The following is a 19,433-nucleotide window of genomic DNA, read 5'->3' as shown; positions in this document are numbered from 1 at the left end:
CCTTAATGTTTTTACTCGGAAAACTAATTTCCTGAGGTTGTTAACCAAATTTGCGTTTGAATCGGTGAAGATTTATTTGCTTTTGAAGAATCGGGCATACACTTGCACAACAACAATATAATTTGAATACCCTGCACGTGCGCTGAACGCTCTAAACATTCAAACTAAGACATTTATATCAATGGGCAGCAAAAGATTATGTTGTAAACAGAATGAACGAGGTTTGTGTGCCGCGCTTGTTTGGGACACTATGTAATCAACTACAACATCGCTCTGTACATCGGGGCGGAGTGGGCAATTACACATAAGTTTGAGCACCAGGAAGTAGAACATTATAATCTGAAGCACCAGAAGTAGGGTACAGGGGACCAATACTCGTAAGAGTAAAATAATAAGGAGATCGAGGGAAAGGTCCAATTACCTTGTTGCCTGGTATCATCATTCACCAGGTTTGTATTATGACCAGATCATAACTGCCCTCAGACCATACCTTACTATGATAAACAAAACAAAGGTGGATACCCGTTTTGAACATCAATCATTGTTACACTAAGTTAAACCTCTGAAGGACAAAAGGAGAGGTCAGAACAGTTATGAGTGAACATAGATTTGCATGGCATTACTCATGGAGTCTGATACCTTTCACTAGGCTATTAGTACATAAATTCAAGGCTGTTCTCGGTCCATAACTGAGAGGTATAGTAGTTCTTGACTTTTGTCTTGAAAGTAACCTTGCTATTTGACTGCTTAATGGACATAGGTTCCATAGTTGAACACCTGTGAAATGAAAGCTGTTTTTGGTGAAGGGACCTGCATGAGTCACAATAAAAGACCCTAGACTGTTTCAGTTTCGGTTCTCAGCAGATAACGTAAGATTACAGCTCACATAATTATGAATGAGCAGAATTATAAACGGCATTGTAAACATGGCTTAGTTTCAGCTGCTGGACACGATATTCTACAGGTAATACTCCTACTTTGCTAAATTCTTCTATACCAATATGACTACGTTGAGGTAAAATTAGCACGAATCTAATGACCTTACTTTGTGCAGCCTGTTGTCGAGATTATTTCTCTGCTCAGACTACTGTACCAAGAGCTACAAGCGTAATCAAAGTGATGCTGGATCAAGGCTGAGACCAGCTTCTTTGTTTCTATATAAACATTTCTGTACAGAATTCTAACTTTGCGTGTCAAAGTAGTTTCAGTTGACCTTTGGCCAATGGCCTACTGGAAGATGTGGCGCTGTGAACACGATTGACACAGTACCCTAGCTTTGCTCGTTAGCTTGAATTCGTGCACTATGATCAGTGCTAATTGGCCAATGGCCTACTGGAAGATGTGGCGCTGTGAACACGATTGACACAGTACCCTAGCTTTGCCCGTTAGCTTGAATTCGTGCACTATGATCAGTGCTAATTGGCCAATGGCCTACTGGAAGATATGGCGCTGTGAACACGATTGACACAGTACCCTAGCATTGCTCGCTAGCTTGAATCCGTGCACCATCATCAGAGTGCTTGTGGATTTCCCCACGACTACCCTCACATTTCTTGATAGATAGAGAGTATACACCATAAATATGGTGTTAAAAGTTTCCTCGGCACTCCGGCCCTGCAATAAGGCATAAGATTGTGCCGAGGTCCAAATAGCCTCAGCGACCCTTTCGGTTTCCGAATTAAGGATTGCTGTACGGCGCTACTGTATATGGGAAATTTATCAATATGCTATTTATGTTAGCTGACTTCATGTTTTAATGTATTCCAAGTTAAAAGGGCATACAATACCAGTGACTTTAAAATTATTCGACGTATGTTGGCGAGTATTTTTTTGGATTTGTTTTGTGCAAAAAGCCTCAGCAAATGATGTAAGGAAATGTCGTCGAAATATATACATGTGCTGAGTCTATAATGCAACGTGCCCCGAACAACATAGGAATACAAGCACACAAAATGGCGATATTTTATGAGTAACTTTAAAATTTTAAATTGCTTGTACGCGAGTATGTGCGAATATTTGCTTACAACAATTACATTTATAAAAAAGTAATCATATGAGTAAACAAGTGTCAATCACCATCATATTGGATAACGTAATGGGCCTGTGATCGACAAATTTTATCCTCCTAGATGTGAGGGAGGTTAAATTATTAGCATAGTTAACCGTTTGCTATATTTCCTATTTTTTCACGCGAACTTGTATTTCTCATATGAACAGGTGAATTTAATAAATTTTACTTAAGTCTTCTCCGAAATATATATAGTATGCGTCGTGTTAGCTACGTACTGCTTCATTTAATTTTTATCTACTCTAACTAATCCAATTCATTTTAGTTAGATCAAATTTGTAATTTGTATTACTTATATTTTAATCCTAACCCGTACCAAATTATAATTTGGGTCCGAGTTGGGAAATGATTGTGTAAACACGGACTGGTTGGTCAGCAGTTGATATAAGAAGAACAAAAGAGTGTTGAATAGGTATATTGATTCGATAATCCCCCTTACAAGGATGAAAAACGCTTTTGGTAAACGTAACTGCATAATAGCAAAATCTTTCAGAGTTCTCACAGGACTCTTTACCTTAAAAAAATAAAGTAAAAAAAATCAGGTAACTCAAGAGATTAGTTGCTAAGTGTCATTTCTTATAAAGAAAATCCCGTATATAGGATTATGTAAGATATTAGTGGAAGAATTATTATAATAATAATAATAATAAAAGTTTATTTGACAATGAACCGAATACATGAAATACAGATAATGAAAAGTACACAGCTCGAAACAACTATAATTGCTAAGGATAACAAAAAAAGACGTAAGCTTATTTCCATTGTAGTCCTCAGATTATTTTTCTACACTAAGTTACACAGACAACATACGTACGGGTTAAGGGGACCAGAGACCAGAGTAATACCAATCAGTACACAGATGATACATAAACGTTAATATGTAATTGCTATTACTACTAAAATGTTCGTAACACGTAGGACAATGAGACCAAAACTTGAGCACCATCACGATAAAGGAACATTGCATTATGCATCAGGAACAACAAAATATTACTAATAGGTACCAAAACGATACTCGTGAGTAACAGATCAGTATAGTACCCTTAATGATATACTACATTATTCTACAGCTATAGCAGCAAAGTGTAGGTCAATAAATGGGAAGTCCATTCTAGGGCAAGAGTAAATATCAAGTACTACGGGATAGAAGGTAGCAAGTCAACAACAATATCAACATGTTGTTATAGTGAACGCTACATGGCAGTTTGGGACACACATTAATTAATTACAACATTTCCCTGTACTTCAGGGCGGAGTGGGCAATTACACATTAGTTTGAGCATCAGGAAGTAGTACATTATAATCTAAAGCACCAGAAGTAGGGTACAGGAGACCAATACTCGTATGAGTAAAACAACAAGGAGATCGAGGGAAAGGTCCAATTACCTTGTTGCCTGGTACCATCATTCACCAGATTTGTATTATGACCAGATCATAACTGCCCTCAGACCATACCTTACTATGACAAACAAAACAAAGGTGGATACCCGTTTTGAGCATCAAACATTGTTATAGTAAGTTAAACCTCTGAAGGACAAAAGGAGAGGTCAGAACAGTCATAAGTGAACGTAGATTTGGATGGTTTTACTCATGGAGTTCTGATACCTTTCACTAGGCTATTAGTACCTAAATTCAAGGCTGAGACATATGGTAGTCCTTGACTTTTTTCTTGAAAGTAACCTTGCTATTTGACTAATTAAAGGACATAGGTAGTGAGATCCATAGTTGAACACCTGTGAGGTGAAAGCTGTTTTTGGTGAAGGGACCTGCATGAGTTACAATGAAAGACCCTTGACTGTTCCGGGTTCGGTTCTCAGCAGATAGCGTAAAATTGCAGCTCACATATGAATGAGCAGATTTATGAACGGCATTGTAAACATGGTTTAGTTTCAACTGCTGGACACGATATTTTACAGGTAACACTCCTACTTTGTTCAATTCTTCTATATCAATATGACTACGTTGCGGTAATTTTAGAACGAATATGATTGTGATGAGTTCTCCTCGTCACTCCGGGTCTTCAATAAGTCAGTGCATAGTGACGAGGTCCAAATTCCGGACAATTGAGTACAACTATTATTCAAGAGCTGCTCTATATATTCATGAACGGATTTTGTACATAGCTATTTGATATATAATGACTACGCATTTCAGTGTTCCAAGTTAAATTGGCATACAAACACCAGTGAATTAGAAGTTATTCGACGTATGTTGGTGAATATTTCTATGGATTTGTTTTGTATAAAAAGCCTCAGTAAATGACGTAAGGAAATTGTTGTCGAAATATGTACATGTGCTGACTATAATGCAACATATTCCGAACAATATTGGAATACAAGCATATGAAATGGCGATGTTTTAGGAGTGACTTTAAAATTATCAATGGTTTGTACACGAGTAGGTGCGATTATTTGCTTACAACAATTATATTTACAAATAAGTAATAATATGTATAAACAAGTTTCATTCACCATTGCACTATATTATGTATTGGACCCATGATCGACAACTTTTATCCTCCTAGATTGAGGACAGTTAAATTATTTGCATAGTTGACTGTTTGTTATATTTTTTCATGCGACCTTGTATTACTTATATTTTCAGGTTCAACACTGGAAGTGTCAAGTATATAAAACACCGTCGTCTAATCATTTATTCTTTGCAAAGTTTATAATAACAATTACAACATTTTTTTGGGTGTATTACTATAGCATCTAATATTCTATGATATCTTCAGTCTGACTTCTGATGTGTCATTCTTACCTTAGTCCCCTTCTGAACAGAAGATTAGAGACTTGGTCGGCCATAAATGGTGAGATCAGGACTGATCAGGTCAACAAAGAAAGCACAGTGTACAAAATTCCGCGTGGTGATTGCCAACGAGCCTACTATGGAGAAACGAGTAAGGGGACTAAGGTAAGAATGACACAACACAAATCAGACTTAAGACATCACAGAACATCAAATGCTATAGTAGTACACGCAGAGGAGTATAGACATCTACCGGACTGGAATAAGATAAAAACAATTCACACAGGAATGAGTAAGAAAATCAGGAAAGCAATGGAAGCAGCAGATATTAATAAGGAAGAATGTATAAATAATAGAAAAAGGGTTTATCAGTTGGTCTAAAATAGGGGCGGAATTAGCAGTACACGACTGGCCAAAGGAAAATGAGGAGGCGGAACATAGAGCGGATCAATCGTCAGCGGACCAACCATCCAAGGATCAATCGTCAGCGGCCCGGTCGTCCACCAGGCCATTAACTAGGAGACGTCCTCCGGACGATATATAATCTTGTAACCCCCTTGTACTACTTAGTCTCTCTGAGGAAGGTGTAAATAGCCGAAACGTTAGAGAAATAAACTCATCTCTGACTTGTGTGTTTCTTTACCACCCTCCTATCTTCATATATAATATATATATATATATATATATATATATATATATACATATATATATATATATTTATATGAAGATAGGAGGATGGTAAAGAAACACACAAGAACAGTATTATGTAAGTCAAAGTCACATTTATGTAAAGATTTAGGTATTTCTATAAAAATAACAAGTACAATACTGAGCGTAATCCAGAAAATAAAGACAGAGCTCCTGCTTCCAAATAGGTGCAACATGCTATTTTATGAAGTACTGGAGACCGTAATCCAGAAAATAAGGACAGAACTCCTGGTTACAAATAGGAGCAACATGCTATTTTATGAAGTACTGGAGCTAGGTTCTCCCCTTAGAGCAGCAGATTCTTTGCAAGTAGCACTGCTTTTCACATTTCTAACAGCTTTAAGTAAACTTTCGTCAATAATTAAGGTATCTGCTTTTGCATTGTTGTTCTTCATGTCACATGTGGTAAATTGCGTGCATGAGCCCACAGATTGTTTCATTTTTCAGACTGTTCCTCTGGGATGTTTTGGTTAAATTTAGTTTGCTAAAAAAAATTCAACAGGTGCATTTGAAAAGGGCAGCGACAGCAAGCTACTGATCACAGTTTTTAGGTTGGGAAAGCATATGATTCCAGCTGCATTTCTTTTGTTGAAAACCATGTTCCAGTACTCATCACAAGACATATGTTTGGATAACCCATCTACTAAATAGTGAGATCTCCACTCATCATCCAGCTTTTGCTTGTCTACAAATTTTGATGATTGTGGTAAAGCATTAATTACATCAACAAGAGATTTAGAAATAAGCTCCAAAATTTTAAAGGGCCAAGGAGTTACTGGACAGAACATTATCATACCTGTCCATCATATATATTCGTTATTTATCAATGTCCAAAAAATAAAAAAAATATTCTAAATTGGTTTTGTTCTAATGGAATGTGAACGTGTCTGATTGCCCTAGATTCTCTATTTGGACCCCAAAATTTGCCCAATTACCCTAACCTCTACCCCAGCACAGGCTTGATTACCCAAAAATAGGGTAATTACCCTAAAAGTGGAAGCACTGGCGTGGAAGAGGATATTTACATGGAGACCTCCGGTTCCTGTAAGCGACTATTAAGTCTTATATCTCTTCAACTCAGCAAGGGTGCCAAACTCAAGAGAAGAGGAAATGAACGAGAAATGGATTTCGGTTCCGTCCACGGCACCCATCCATGGACTACCCAGCTCCGTGAGGGACCTCTGACTCAGAGCCGTGCTCCAGCCTAGTGACCGTCGACGGGTGTCCCAATGCCAAGTGGACCCCTTTCCTCCCTGGACTATCTCTCCACCCGAGGTCGAGCTTGACATCCCCGGACTAGGACGACATGACAACCCTCACCTTTTGGCTGCACGCCCCCGAGAGCTGCTTGCTCTCAAGTATCGAGAAGAGTTCCCGGAGTACAAGGACGGGTCAGTACTTGAAGATGGTCGCACAGGGGCGGGCATATTCCTGGAAGCCACAAGGGAGTTTTTCTCTGTGAAGCTTCCTTCCACCACAATCCTTACGGCAGAGCTTGTCGCCATCAAGGCAGCACTGAAAAAAATCATCGCCTTTCCCGACCCACGATCGCGCGTCACAGTGTTATCAGACTCCAGGTCCAGTCTGGTAGTTATCCAAAGAGGCCACTGCCCCTCGAGTCCAGACATCCTAAATGGTATCCTGCAACTCTCTGATGAAGCTGCCAGGATGGGAGTCCATCTGCGGTACCAATGGGTTCCCTCTCATGTGGGAATCCATGGCGACGAGATGGCTGACAAAGCTGCCAAACACAGTGCCCTGGCACCCGAAGTATATGAAGCCTCTATCCAACTCACAGCAAATGACGCCATCACCAAAATCGACCGTGCCGCCTTGGCTCAGTGGAAGACTGACTACACTGCCACGGCTTCTGTTCGTGGATAGTCCACGCCCTGCCTTCGACCGCCCCCCTCCACCCCAGCTCCACTGCCCTCACACATCTCCTCCACAATAAGTGGGATACGGGTAGATCACTGGCGTACCCAGTACACCAGTACTTACTGTATCTGCGGCACGGAATTGGCAACATTCCAGCACTGCCTTCTTCTTTGCCCTGCGTTGAAAGACCACTTCAAGCAACTAATGCCCCACCTTAGCGACCCAAATCTAGCCCACGGCAGACTGAGAGCCGACAATACCCCCGACATCCGGTGCCTGGTAATGGCAGCGGAACTCACCTGCTCCTCACCAGTGGGAGCATTACTGTAAATGTGCAAAACTACAAGGAACAACACACACACACTCCATACCTACAGACCAAACGCCTTACACACACAGCCCACGGAAACTATAAGACAGTCCCTCAATCGGTTACCACCGCCGGGACTGGAAAAAAAAAAAAAAAAACTCCGTGTTAACTATGTACTGATTCATTTAATTCTAATCTAGTCTATCTTACTTCATTTTATTTCAATTTAGTATTATCATAATTCTAATTTATTTTACTTATTTTATATTCTAGTCCCCCTGTCATTACATATTTTGGGTCTGAGCTGGGAAATGATCGTGTAAACACGGACACTGGTTGGTTAGCAGTTGATAAAAGAATAGAGGAGTGTTGAATGGGTATATTCGGTAACCCTCCATACAGGAGAGAAAAAGGCTTTTGGTGACCGTAATTGTTAGATTCGGGAACGAAATGTAAAATCTTACAGAACTCTCACAGTACTTTGTCTCTAAGAAAAAATAATAATTAAAACACAAACAGGTAACTCAGGAGATTTTTGCCAGATGTCAGTTTATTTATAAAAATAATCAAATAAAAACCTTCCCGTACATGGGTTTATGTAAAGACTTTAGAAGAATGTTGATACTTTTTCATATTTGCGTGACAATCTAGTTTCAGTGGATCTTCGGCCATTGGCTTGCAAGAATATTTGGCGTCGTCAACGTAACTGAATTGGTGTGCATCGAATGTTTACTGTTCGAGGCTGAGCCCCACGATCCTTCCAGCTTTCCTCGTCACTCCGGCCCTTCAACAAGGCATAAGATTGTGGCGAGGTCAAGCCGAATGGCATTTTCTAGTTCGTAACAAATGCCATTCGGCAATATTATGCTAGATTTTGGTCAATATATTATGTATATGCGCTGACTCCGTGCTTACACATGTTCCAAGTTAAAAGGGCATACAAATACAAGTGACTAAAGTTATTCGACGTATGCTGGCGAGTATTTCTGTGAATTTGTTTTGTGTAAAAAGCCTCAGTAAATGACATAAGGAAATTATCGTCGAAATATGTACATGTGCTGACTCTATAATGCAACGTGTTCCGAACAACATAGGAATACAAACACATGAAATGGCGATGTTTAAGGAGTGACTTTAAAATTGTCAACTGCTTATACGTGAGTATATGCGAATATGCGCTTACAATAATTACGTTTACAATTAAGTAATAATATACGTGAACATGTGTCATTGACCATTAAAGTGAATCACGTGTTGGATCTATGATCGACAGCTTTTATCCTCCAAGATGAGAAAAAGGTAAATTATTTGCATAGTTACCTGTTTGCGATTTTTTCATTTTTCTATGTGACGTAGTCTCATTTTTCCTGCAGATTAAATAGTAATTTATTTAAATCTTAATAAAAAATTAGAAAGCCATATACATCATTCCCAATTAATCTAATTCTGTCTTTTTCTATTTTATTTCAATCTAATTAATCTAAATTTTATTTTACTTAATTTCTACTCTACCCTTATCCCCTGCCAATGTATGATTTGGGACTGAGTTGGGAATTGATCGTGTAAACACAGACATTGGTTGGTTAACAGCCAATAACAGGACAATACGTGACTGTTGGGTATATCGATTCGATAACCCTTCTAATGAGGGGAAAAAGCTTTAGGTTCACGTATTTGTATGAAGTATACAGTATATATGATAATCTATTTCCAGTATTTTTCTATTGGTTAGGCGTGGGGTAACTTTATTATAATTTCGACGTTTGCAGAGTAAAACCTCATATATATATATATATATATATATATATATATAACGAACGGACCCCATTTTGATTAAGATTATTAATCAATAAAACCACGAGCCGATTATTGTAATAACTACATTTCAATGTTATTAGCTCTGAGGACATAATCATTATTTATTTATTTATCTATTTCTTTACTTAATCATTTCTAAACTTATTTTTTCATTTGAGTCAAAGGCACAGCTGCCGAGAACTACAACAGCTGATGTAAAGAAAATGGAGAGAGAGGGAAAGAGAGAGAGAGAGATGGTATTTTGCTGATGACTCTCTTCCGACAACATCTGAGGGTCTTGTGCGTCGCCTATGCCGCCACCTTAGCGATTACGAACTGCGTCGGCTGGTGGAGTGTCAGCCCCCCCTTTAAATTTATATACTATTGCATTTGTTCATGTCAGGAAGGGTGACTGGATGTGCATACATATTTCACATAGGTATGCACATTCAACAAATGTATGAGTGGGCGTGGCCAAAGCCACACACACTCATACATTGAGCCACCCCCCTACTTTCTTTAAAAATTCATTACACAATTGATAACAACACACTGTCCACTGAATACACAGTCCATCATAGGTAGGGTGCATTCACTGAGATGTGCATACGTATTTCATATACGTATGCACATCTTGTGAATGTATGAGTGTGTGTGGTTGGGCCCACACACACTCATAAGGCAAATCACCCACCAAACGGGCTCAAAACCAAAGCCTGTGGGAGATTAACTCCCAAATTAAACAGAACAGAACATCCTACCCCCTCACCCTCCCTCCCTCCTCCTCCCCGTCTCTCCCTCTCTTCTTCCAATTCGTATCAACTCCAACTCTCCATCAAATTGTCAACCTGTCCATCTATTCTGCGACCCCTCCCCCTCCCACAACGTGTCTCCCTACCCACCTCTCTCTCTCTCTCTCACTCTCTCTCTCTATATATATATATATATATATATATATATCACAACAAAGTTATGTCGTAGCACATTTGTAAAATAATACTGATGACCCACTTTCGGAGAAGAATAAGCGAAAGTAATAAAGATCTGTATATTTCGATCACTAATTGTGATCCTCTTCAGCAGATGTGAATTACAGAGTAGAGAACAATGTGTATTTATACAGAAGTAGTGAGGTAAGCAGGAAAGGACGGGGGCTCAGGTCACGTGTCCGGCGTTGCATGGACCTTGGTGGCTTTTGTCCACCGTTGATGTAGATGGTAACATCTTATTTATTACAAATGAAGAAATACAATCTGGTGACCATTGACCATAAGAAATGTTATGATTTGGAAAATTGTTTATCAGAGAGGATTCTTCCATTTTTCTTCTGAAGCTACATTTGGATTTGTAAATTATTTCAGCATCGTCCCAATTTATCCGATGGTTTTTATTGGCGACATGCTGAAATACCGCGGAATTTTTCTGCCCATATTTTACAGAGTTCTTGTGTTCCTTTACAATGACTTATCTCATTTGTTACCAAAGGATTTTTTTTTTTTTATCTTCAATTATCCCAACAACTTGTTCAGTAAAGTTGTCAATATACATCATAGATCCAAGAGTAATACAACTCTTGGAGTTTATAAGTTACCTTGCTTAGATTGGAAGGATGTATATTGGGGACAAACGGGTGGATTACTTCTCCTGTTGAGAAGTAATCCACTGCAGAGATTTGATGACCATGGACGAATGTGACATCCTCAAAGAAATGAAAGCCGCAGGTATTCTAGATGCTAAATTTATAACGCGACTGGACCGGGAAAAGAACATGCGAGTGAACACGCCCCTCATCATCCTCACTTTCAATTAAACAATCCTCCCTGACCATGTCAAAATTGGATACATTCATGTCCCAGTACGACCGTATGTCCCCAACCCTTTGAGCTGTAACAAATGTTTTGAATATGGTCACCTTGCAAAATTTTGCAGTAAACAAACGATCGTGTGCAGGCGAACATCCTACAGATGCTTGCTCTGCAATTGTGTTTCAACGCGTAAACTGCCCCTCTAATAACAACCATGCATCCACCTCCCGAGACTGTCCCACCTTCAAATTAGAAAAACAAATTTATGCAGAAAAATCAACTTGTGTCGTATCCTTCTACGAAGCACGGAAGCGTGTGATGGAAAGACTAGTTACCCTAACTAGTCCCTCCGGAGCAACTTCCTATGCTTCGGCTGTAAAGAAAACATAGAAAACCATTGAAACGCAAACTGAGAGCAAGCACTCCGATAAGGACAAAGATCTCCGCCCACCTACCAAATAAACCATGCACTCGCATCTTCCTTCTCCGACCATCCCAGAGCTTCCCATGCGTGTGCCTACATGCGTGGAAGAGGATATTTACGTGGAGACCTCCGGTTCCTGTAAGCGACTATTAAGTCTTATATCTCTTCAACTCAGCAAGGGTGCCAAACTCAAGAGAAAAGGAAATGTACGAAGAATGGATTTCGGTTCCGTCCACGGCACCCATCCATGGACTACCCAGCTCCGTGAGGGACCTCTGCCTCAGAGCCGTGCTCCAGCCTGGTGACCGTCGACGGGTGTCCCAATGCCAAGTGGACCCCTTTCCTCCCTGGACTATCTCTCCACCCGAGGTCGAGCTTGACATCCCCGGGCTAGGACGACATGACAACCCTCACCTTTTGGCTGCACGCACCCGAGAGCTGCTTGCTTTCAAGTATCGAGAAGAGTTCCTAGTGTAAATGGACGGGTCAGTATTTGAGGTGGTCGCACAGGGGCGGGCATATTCCTGGAAGCCACAAGGGAGTTTTTCTCTGTGAAGCTTCCTTCCACCACAATCCTTACGGCAGAGCTTGTCGCCATCAAGGCAGCACTGAATAAAATCATCGCCTTTCCCGACCCACCATCGCGCGTCACAGTGTTATCAGACTCCAGGTCCAGTCTGGTAGTTATCCAAAGAGGCCACTGCCCCTCGAGTCCAGACATCCTAAATGGTATCCTGCAACTCTCTGATGAAGCTGCCAGGATGGGAGTCCATCTGCGGTACCAATGGGTTCCCTCTCATGTGGGAATCCATGGCGACGAGATGGCTGACAAAGCTGCCAAACACAGTGCCCTGGCACCCGAAGAAAATGAAGCCTCTATCCAACTCAGAGCAAATGACGCCATCACCAAAATCGACCGTGCCGCCTTGGCTCAGTGGAAGACTGACTACACTGCCACGGCTTCTGTTCGTGGATGGTCCACGCCCTGCCTTCGACCGACCCCCTCCACCCCAGCTCCACTGCCCTCACACATCTCCTCCACAATAAGTGGGATACGGGTAGATCACTGGCGTACCCAGTACACCAGTTCTTACTGTATCTGCGGCACGGAATTGGCATCATTCCGGCACTGCCTTCTTCTTTGCCCTGCGTTGAAAGACCACTTCAGGCAACTAAAGGCCTTCCTTGGCGACCCAAATCTAGCCCACGACAGACTGAGAGCCGACAATACCCCCGACATCCGGTGCCTGGTAATGGCAGCGAAACTCACCTGCTCCTCACCAGTGGGAGCATTACTGTAAAGGTGCAAAATCACAAAGAACAACACACACGCATACGTACATGGCCTAACGTGTCCCTACAAACCAATCGCCTTACACACACAGTCCACGGAATCTATAAGCCAGTCCCTCCGTCGGTTACTACCGACGGGACTAAAAAAAAAAGAAAGAAAAAAAAAAAAAAAAAAACCACGCCGTGTCTATATACCGATTCATTTAATTTTGATCTAGTCAATCTTACTTCATTTTATTTCCATTTAGTTTTATCATAATTCTAATTTATTTTACTTATTCTATATTCTAGTCAAGACAGTTTGTCAAGACAGTTTGGGTCTGAGCTGGGAAATGCTCATGTAAACAGGGACACTGGTTAGTTGGCAGTTGATAAAAGAAGAATAGAGGAGTGTTGAATGGGTATATTCGGTAACCCTCCTTAAAGGAGAGAAAGGCTTTTGGTGACCGTAATTGTTAGATTCGGGAACGAAATGTAAAATCTTACAGAACTCTCACAGTACTTTGTCTCTAAGAAAAAATAATAATTAAAACACAAACAGGTAACTCAGGAGATTTTTGCCAGATGTCAGTTTATTTATAAAAATAATCAAATAAAAACCTTCCCGTACATGGGTTTATGTAAAGACTTTAGTAGAATGTTGATACTTTTTCATATTTGCGTGACAATCTAGTTTCAGTGGATCTTCGGCCATTGGCTTACAAGAATATTTGGCGTCGTCAACGTAACTGAATTGGTGTGCATCGAATGTTTACTGTTCGAGGCTGAGCCCCACGATCCTTTCAGCTTTCCTCGTCACTCCGGCCCTTCAACAAGGCATAAGATTATGGCAAGGTCCTTGCCGAGTGGTATTTGCTAGTCTGTAACGAATGCCATTCGGCATGACTAAGACGGATTTTTGTTAATATATTATGTATATGCGCTGACTCCGTGCTTAAACATGTTCCAAGTTATAAGGGCATACAAATACCAGTGACTAAAGTTATTCGACGTATGCTGGCGAGTATTTCTGTGAATTTGTTTTGTGTAAAAAGCCTCAGTAAATGACATAAGGAAATTATCGTCGAAATATGTACATGTGCTGACTCTATAATGCAACGTGTTCCGAACAACATAGGAATACAAACACATGAAATGGCGATGTTTAAGGAGTGACTTTAAAATTGTCAACTGCTTATACGTGAGTATATGCGAATATGTGCTTACAATAATTACGTTTACAATTAAGTAATAATATACGTGAACATGTGTCATTGACCATTAAAGTGAATCACGTGTTGGATCTATGATCGACAGCTTTTATCCTCCAAGATGAGAAAAAGGGTAAATTATTTGCATAGTTACCTGTTTACGATTTTTTCATTTTTCTATGTGACGTATTCTCATTTTTCCTGTAGATTAAATAGTAATTTATTAAAATCTTAATAGAAAATTAGAAAGCCATATACATCATTCCCAATTAACCTAATTCTGTCTTTTTCTATTTTATTTCAATCTAATTAATCTAAATTTTATTTTACTTAATTTCTACTCTACCCTTATCCCCTGCCAATGTATGATTTGGGACTGAGTTGGGAATTGATCGTGTAAACACAGACATTGTTTGGTTACAGCCAATAACAGGACAATACGTGAGTGTTGGGTATATCGATTCGATAACCCTTCTTATGAGGGGAAAAAGCTTTAGGTTCACGTATTTGTATGAAGTATACAGTATATATGATAATCTATTTCCAGTATTTTTCTATTGGTTAGGCGTGGGGTAACTTTATTATAATTTAGACGTTTACAGAGTAAAACCTCATATATATATATATATATATATATATATATATATATATAACGAACGGACCCCATTTTGATTAAGATTATTAATCAATAAAACCACGAGCCGATTATTGTAATAACTACATTTCAATGTTATTAGCTCTGAGGACATAATCATTATTTATTTATTTATCTATTTCTTTACTTAATCATTTCTAAACTTATTTTTTCATTTGAGTCAAAGGCACAGCTGCCGAGAACTACAACAGCTGATGTAAAGAAAATGGAGAGAGAGGGAAAGAGAGAGAGAGAGATGGTATTTTGCTGATGACTCTCTTCCGACAACATCTGAGGGTCTTGTGCGTCACCTATGCCAAGATCTAAGAATATAAGGTCTAACCACTTCCGACCGAATTTCGAGGGAGTTGGCGCAGCGAGCCCGTGAACGTCACTTGGCTGTTCAAAGTGGGGTTAGCGGGTCCTATAGCTGTCAGTTGAAGTTGGTCCGTCGTTCGAAAATGACGTCGCCTTCGCTCGCACCGCTCCACTCAATTATTTATATTCTGACAAATATTATATAAAATATATATATATAATATATATAAAATATTATAGTTCCTGTCTATATATATGAATATATAATATATATGATATATAATATATATATATATATAATATATAAAATATTATAGTTCCTGTCATCCTTGGCGTTTCACAGTTTTCTTCAATGTATCACAAAGAGAAAATGGACGCATCTAAATGACGTCAGAAGCTGCGCAGAACTACTCCAGCGATTAGACCTCTTTACTTAGACCTTGGCCTATGCCGCCACCTTAGCGATTACGAACTGCGTCGGCTGGTGGAGTGTCAGCCCCCCCTTTAAATTTATATACTATTGCATTTGTTCATGTCAGGAAGGGTGACTGGATGTGCATACATATTTCACATAGGTATGCACATCCAACAAATGTATGAGTGGGCGTGGCCAAAGCCACACACACTCATACATTGAGCCACCCCCCTACTTTCTTTAAAAATTTATTACACAATTGATAACAACACACTGTCCACTGAATACACAGTCCATCATAGGTAGGGTGCATTCACTGAGATGTGCATACGTATTTCATATACGTATGCACATCTTGTGAATGTATGTGTGTGTGTGGTTGGGCCCACACACACTCGTAAGGCAAATCACCCACCAAACGGGCTCAAAACCAAAGCCTGTGGGAGATTAACTCCCAAATTAAACAGAACAGAACATCCTACCCCCTCACCCTCCCTCCCTCCTCCTCCCCGTCTCTCCCTCTCTTCTTCCAATTCGTATCAACTCCAACTCTCCATCAAATTGTCAACCTGTCCATCTATTCTGCGACCCCTCCCCCTCCCACAACGTGTCTCCCTCCCCACCTCTCTCTCTCTCTCTCTCTCTCTCTCTATATATATATATATATATATATATATATCACAACAAAGTTATGTCGTAGCACATTTGTAAAATAATACTGATGACCCACTTTCGGAGAAGAATAAGCGAAAGTAATAAAGATCTGTATATTTCGATCACTAATTGTGATCCTCTTCAGCAGATGTGAATTACAGAGTAGAGAACAATGTGTATTTATACAGAAGTAGTGAGGTAAGCAGGAAAGGACGGGGGCTCAGGTCACGTGTCCGGCGTTGCATGGACCTTGGTGGCTTTTGTCCACCGTTGATGTAGATGGTAACATCTTATTTATTACAAATGAAGAAATACAATCTGGTGACCATTGACCATAAGAAATGTTATGATTTGGAAAATTGTTTATCAGAGAGGATTCTTCCATTTTTCTTCTGAAGCTACATTTGGATTTGTAAATTATTTCAGCATCGTCCCAATTTATCCGATGGTTTTTATTGGCGACATGCTGAAATACCGCGGAATTTTTCTGCCCATATTTTACAGAGTTCTTGTGTTCCTTTACAATGACTTATCTCATTTGTTACCAAAGGATTTTTTTTTTTTTATCTTCAATTATCCCAACAACTTGTTCAGTAAAGTTGTCAATATACATCATAGATCCAAGAGTAATACAACTCTTGGAGTTTATAAGTTACCTTGCTTAGATTGGAAGGATGTATATTGGGGACAAACGGGTGGATTACTTCTCCTGTTGAGAAGTAATCCACTGCAGAGATTTGATGACCATGGACGAATGTGACATCCTCAAAGAAATGAAAGCCGCAGGTATTCTAGATGCTAAATTTATAACGCGACTGGACCGGGAAAAGAACATGCGAGTGAACACGCCCCTCATCATCCTCACTTTCAATTAAACAATCCTCCCTGACCATGTCAAAATTGGATACATTCATGTCCCAGTACGACCGTATGTCCCCAACCCTTTGAGCTGTAACAAATGTTTTGAATATGGTCACCTTGCAAAATTTTGCAGTAAACAAACGATCGTGTGCAGGCGAACATCCTACAGATGCTTGCTCTGCAATTGTGTTTCAACGCGTAAACTGCCCCTCTAATAACAACCATGCATCCACCTCCCGAGACTGTCCCACCTTCAAATTAGAAAAACAAATTTATGCAGAAAAATCAACTTGTGTCGTATCCTTCTACGAAGCACGGAAGCGTGTGATGGAAAGACTAGTTACCCTAACTAGTCCCTCCGGAGCAACTTCCTATGCTTCGGCTGTAAAGAAAACATAGAAAACCATTGAAACGCAAACTGAGAGCAAGCACTCCGATAAGGACAAAGATCTCCGCCCACCTACCAAATAAACCATGCACTCGCATCTTCCTTCTCCGACCATCCCAGAGCTTCCCATGCGTGTGCCTACATGCGTGGAAGAGGATATTTACGTGGAGACCTCCGGTTCCTGTAAGCGACTATTAAGTCTTATATCTCTTCAACTCAGCAAGGGTGCCAAACTCAAGAGAAAAGGAAATGTACGAAGAATGGATTTCGGTTCCGTCCACGGCACCCATCCATGGACTACCCAGCTCCGTGAGGGACCTCTGCCTCAGAGCCGTGCTCCAGCCTGGTGACCGTCGACGGGTGTCCCAATGCCAAGTGGACCCCTTTCCTCCCTGGACTATCTCTCCACCCGAGGTCGAGCTTGACATCCCCGGGCTAGGACGACATGACAACCCTCACCTTTTGGCTGCACGCACCCGAGAGCTGCTTGCTTTCAAGTATCGAGAAGAGTTCCTAGTGTAAATGGACGGGTCAGTATTTGAGGTGGTCGCACAGGGGCGGGCATATTCCTGGAAGCCACAAGGGAGTTTTTCTCTGTGAAGCTTCCTTCCACCACAATCCTTACGGCAGAGCTTGTCGCCATCAAGGCAGCACTGAATAAAATCATCGCCTTTCCCGACCCACCATCGCGCGTCACAGTGTTATCAGACTCCAGGTCCAGTCTGGTAGTTATCCAAAGAGGCCACTGCCCCTCGAGTCCAGACATCCTAAATGGTATCCTGCAACTCTCTGATGAAGCTGCCAGGATGGGAGTCCATCTGCGGTACCAATGGGTTCCCTCTCATGTGGGAATCCATGGCGACGAGATGGCTGACAAAGCTGCCAAACACAGTGCCCTGGCACCCGAAGAAAATGAAGCCTCTATCCAACTCAGAGCAAATGACGCCATCACCAAAATCGACCGTGCCGCCTTGGCTCAGTGGAAGACTGACTACACTGCCACGGCTTCTGTTCGTGGATGGTCCACGCCCTGCCTTCGACCGACCCCCTCCACCCCAGCTCCACTGCCCTCACACATCTCCTCCACAATAAGTGGGATACGGGTAGATCACTGGCGTACCCAGTACACCAGTTCTTACTGTATCTGCGGCACGGAATTGGCATCATTCCGGCACTGCCTTCTTCTTTGCCCTGCGTTGAAAGACCACTTCAGGCAACTAAAGGCCTTCCTTGGCGACCCAAATCTAGCCCACGACAGACTGAGAGCCGACAATACCCCCGACATCCGGTGCCTGGTAATGGCAGCGAAACTCACCTGCTCCTCACCAGTGGGAGCATTACTGTAAAGGTGCAAAATCACAAAGAACAACACACACGCATACGTACATGGCCTAACGTGTCCCTACAAACCAATCGCCTTACACACACAGTCCACGGAATCTATAAGCCAGTCCCTCCGTCGGTTACTACCGAGGGCAATAAAAAAAAAACAAACAAAAAAAAAAAAAAAAACCACGCCGTGTCTATATACCGATTCATTTAATTTTGATCTAGTCAATCTTACTTCATTTTATTTCCATTTAGTTTTATCATAATTCTAATTTATTTGACTTATTCTATATTCTAGTCTTACCCCTGTCAAGACAGTTTGGGTCTGAGCTGGGAAATGCTCATGTAAACAGGGACACTGGTTAGTTGGCAGTTGATAAAAGAAGAATAGAGGAGTGTTGAATGGGTATATTCGGTAACCCTCCTTAAAGGAGAGAAAGGCTTTTGGTGACCGTAATTGTTAGATTCGGGAACGAAATGTAAAATCTTACAGAACTCTCACAGTACTTTGTCTCTAAGAAAAAATAATAATTAAAACACAAACAGGTAACTCAGGAGATTTTTGCCAGATGTCAGTTTATTTATAAAAATAATCAAATAAAAACCTTCC

General features: G+C 40.7%; 1 protein-coding gene across 1 annotated transcript; it reads left to right on the top strand.

The window, feature by feature from the left end:
• The first annotated feature begins 4,021 nt into the window (after nucleotides 1–4,021).
• LOC143024431 (uncharacterized) lies at nucleotides 4,022–8,558 on the top strand. The gene is made up of 5 exons (XM_076183232.1): nucleotides 4,022–4,035; nucleotides 4,673–4,693; nucleotides 6,718–7,399; nucleotides 7,562–7,684; nucleotides 8,367–8,558. Exons 1-5 carry the CDS (start codon nucleotides 4,022–4,024, stop codon nucleotides 8,556–8,558), a joined length of 1,032 nt encoding a protein of 343 aa, XP_076039347.1.
• The last annotated feature ends 10,875 nt before the right edge of the window (nucleotides 8,559–19,433 follow it).

Source organism: Oratosquilla oratoria, chromosome 4 (genome assembly GCF_046742065.1).
Source record: "Oratosquilla oratoria isolate Oo_2021 chromosome 4, ASM4674206v1, whole genome shotgun sequence".
NCBI lineage: Eukaryota > Metazoa > Arthropoda > Malacostraca > Stomatopoda > Squillidae > Oratosquilla > Oratosquilla oratoria.
Note: the sequence above shows the minus strand (reverse complement) of the source record. Positions and strands in the feature narration are given on the sequence as shown.

Bases quoted from the DNA above. Each gene is read 5' to 3' on its own strand.
- LOC143024431 (XM_076183232.1), top strand. The intron at 7,400-7,561 runs GTTCGTGGATAG...GCAACATTCCAG, and splicing joins ACTACACTGCCACGGCTTCT to CACTGCCTTCTTCTTTGCCC. The intron at 7,685-8,366 runs GTAATGGCAGCG...GTGACAATCTAG, and splicing joins CCCCCGACATCCGGTGCCTG to TTTCAGTGGATCTTCGGCCA.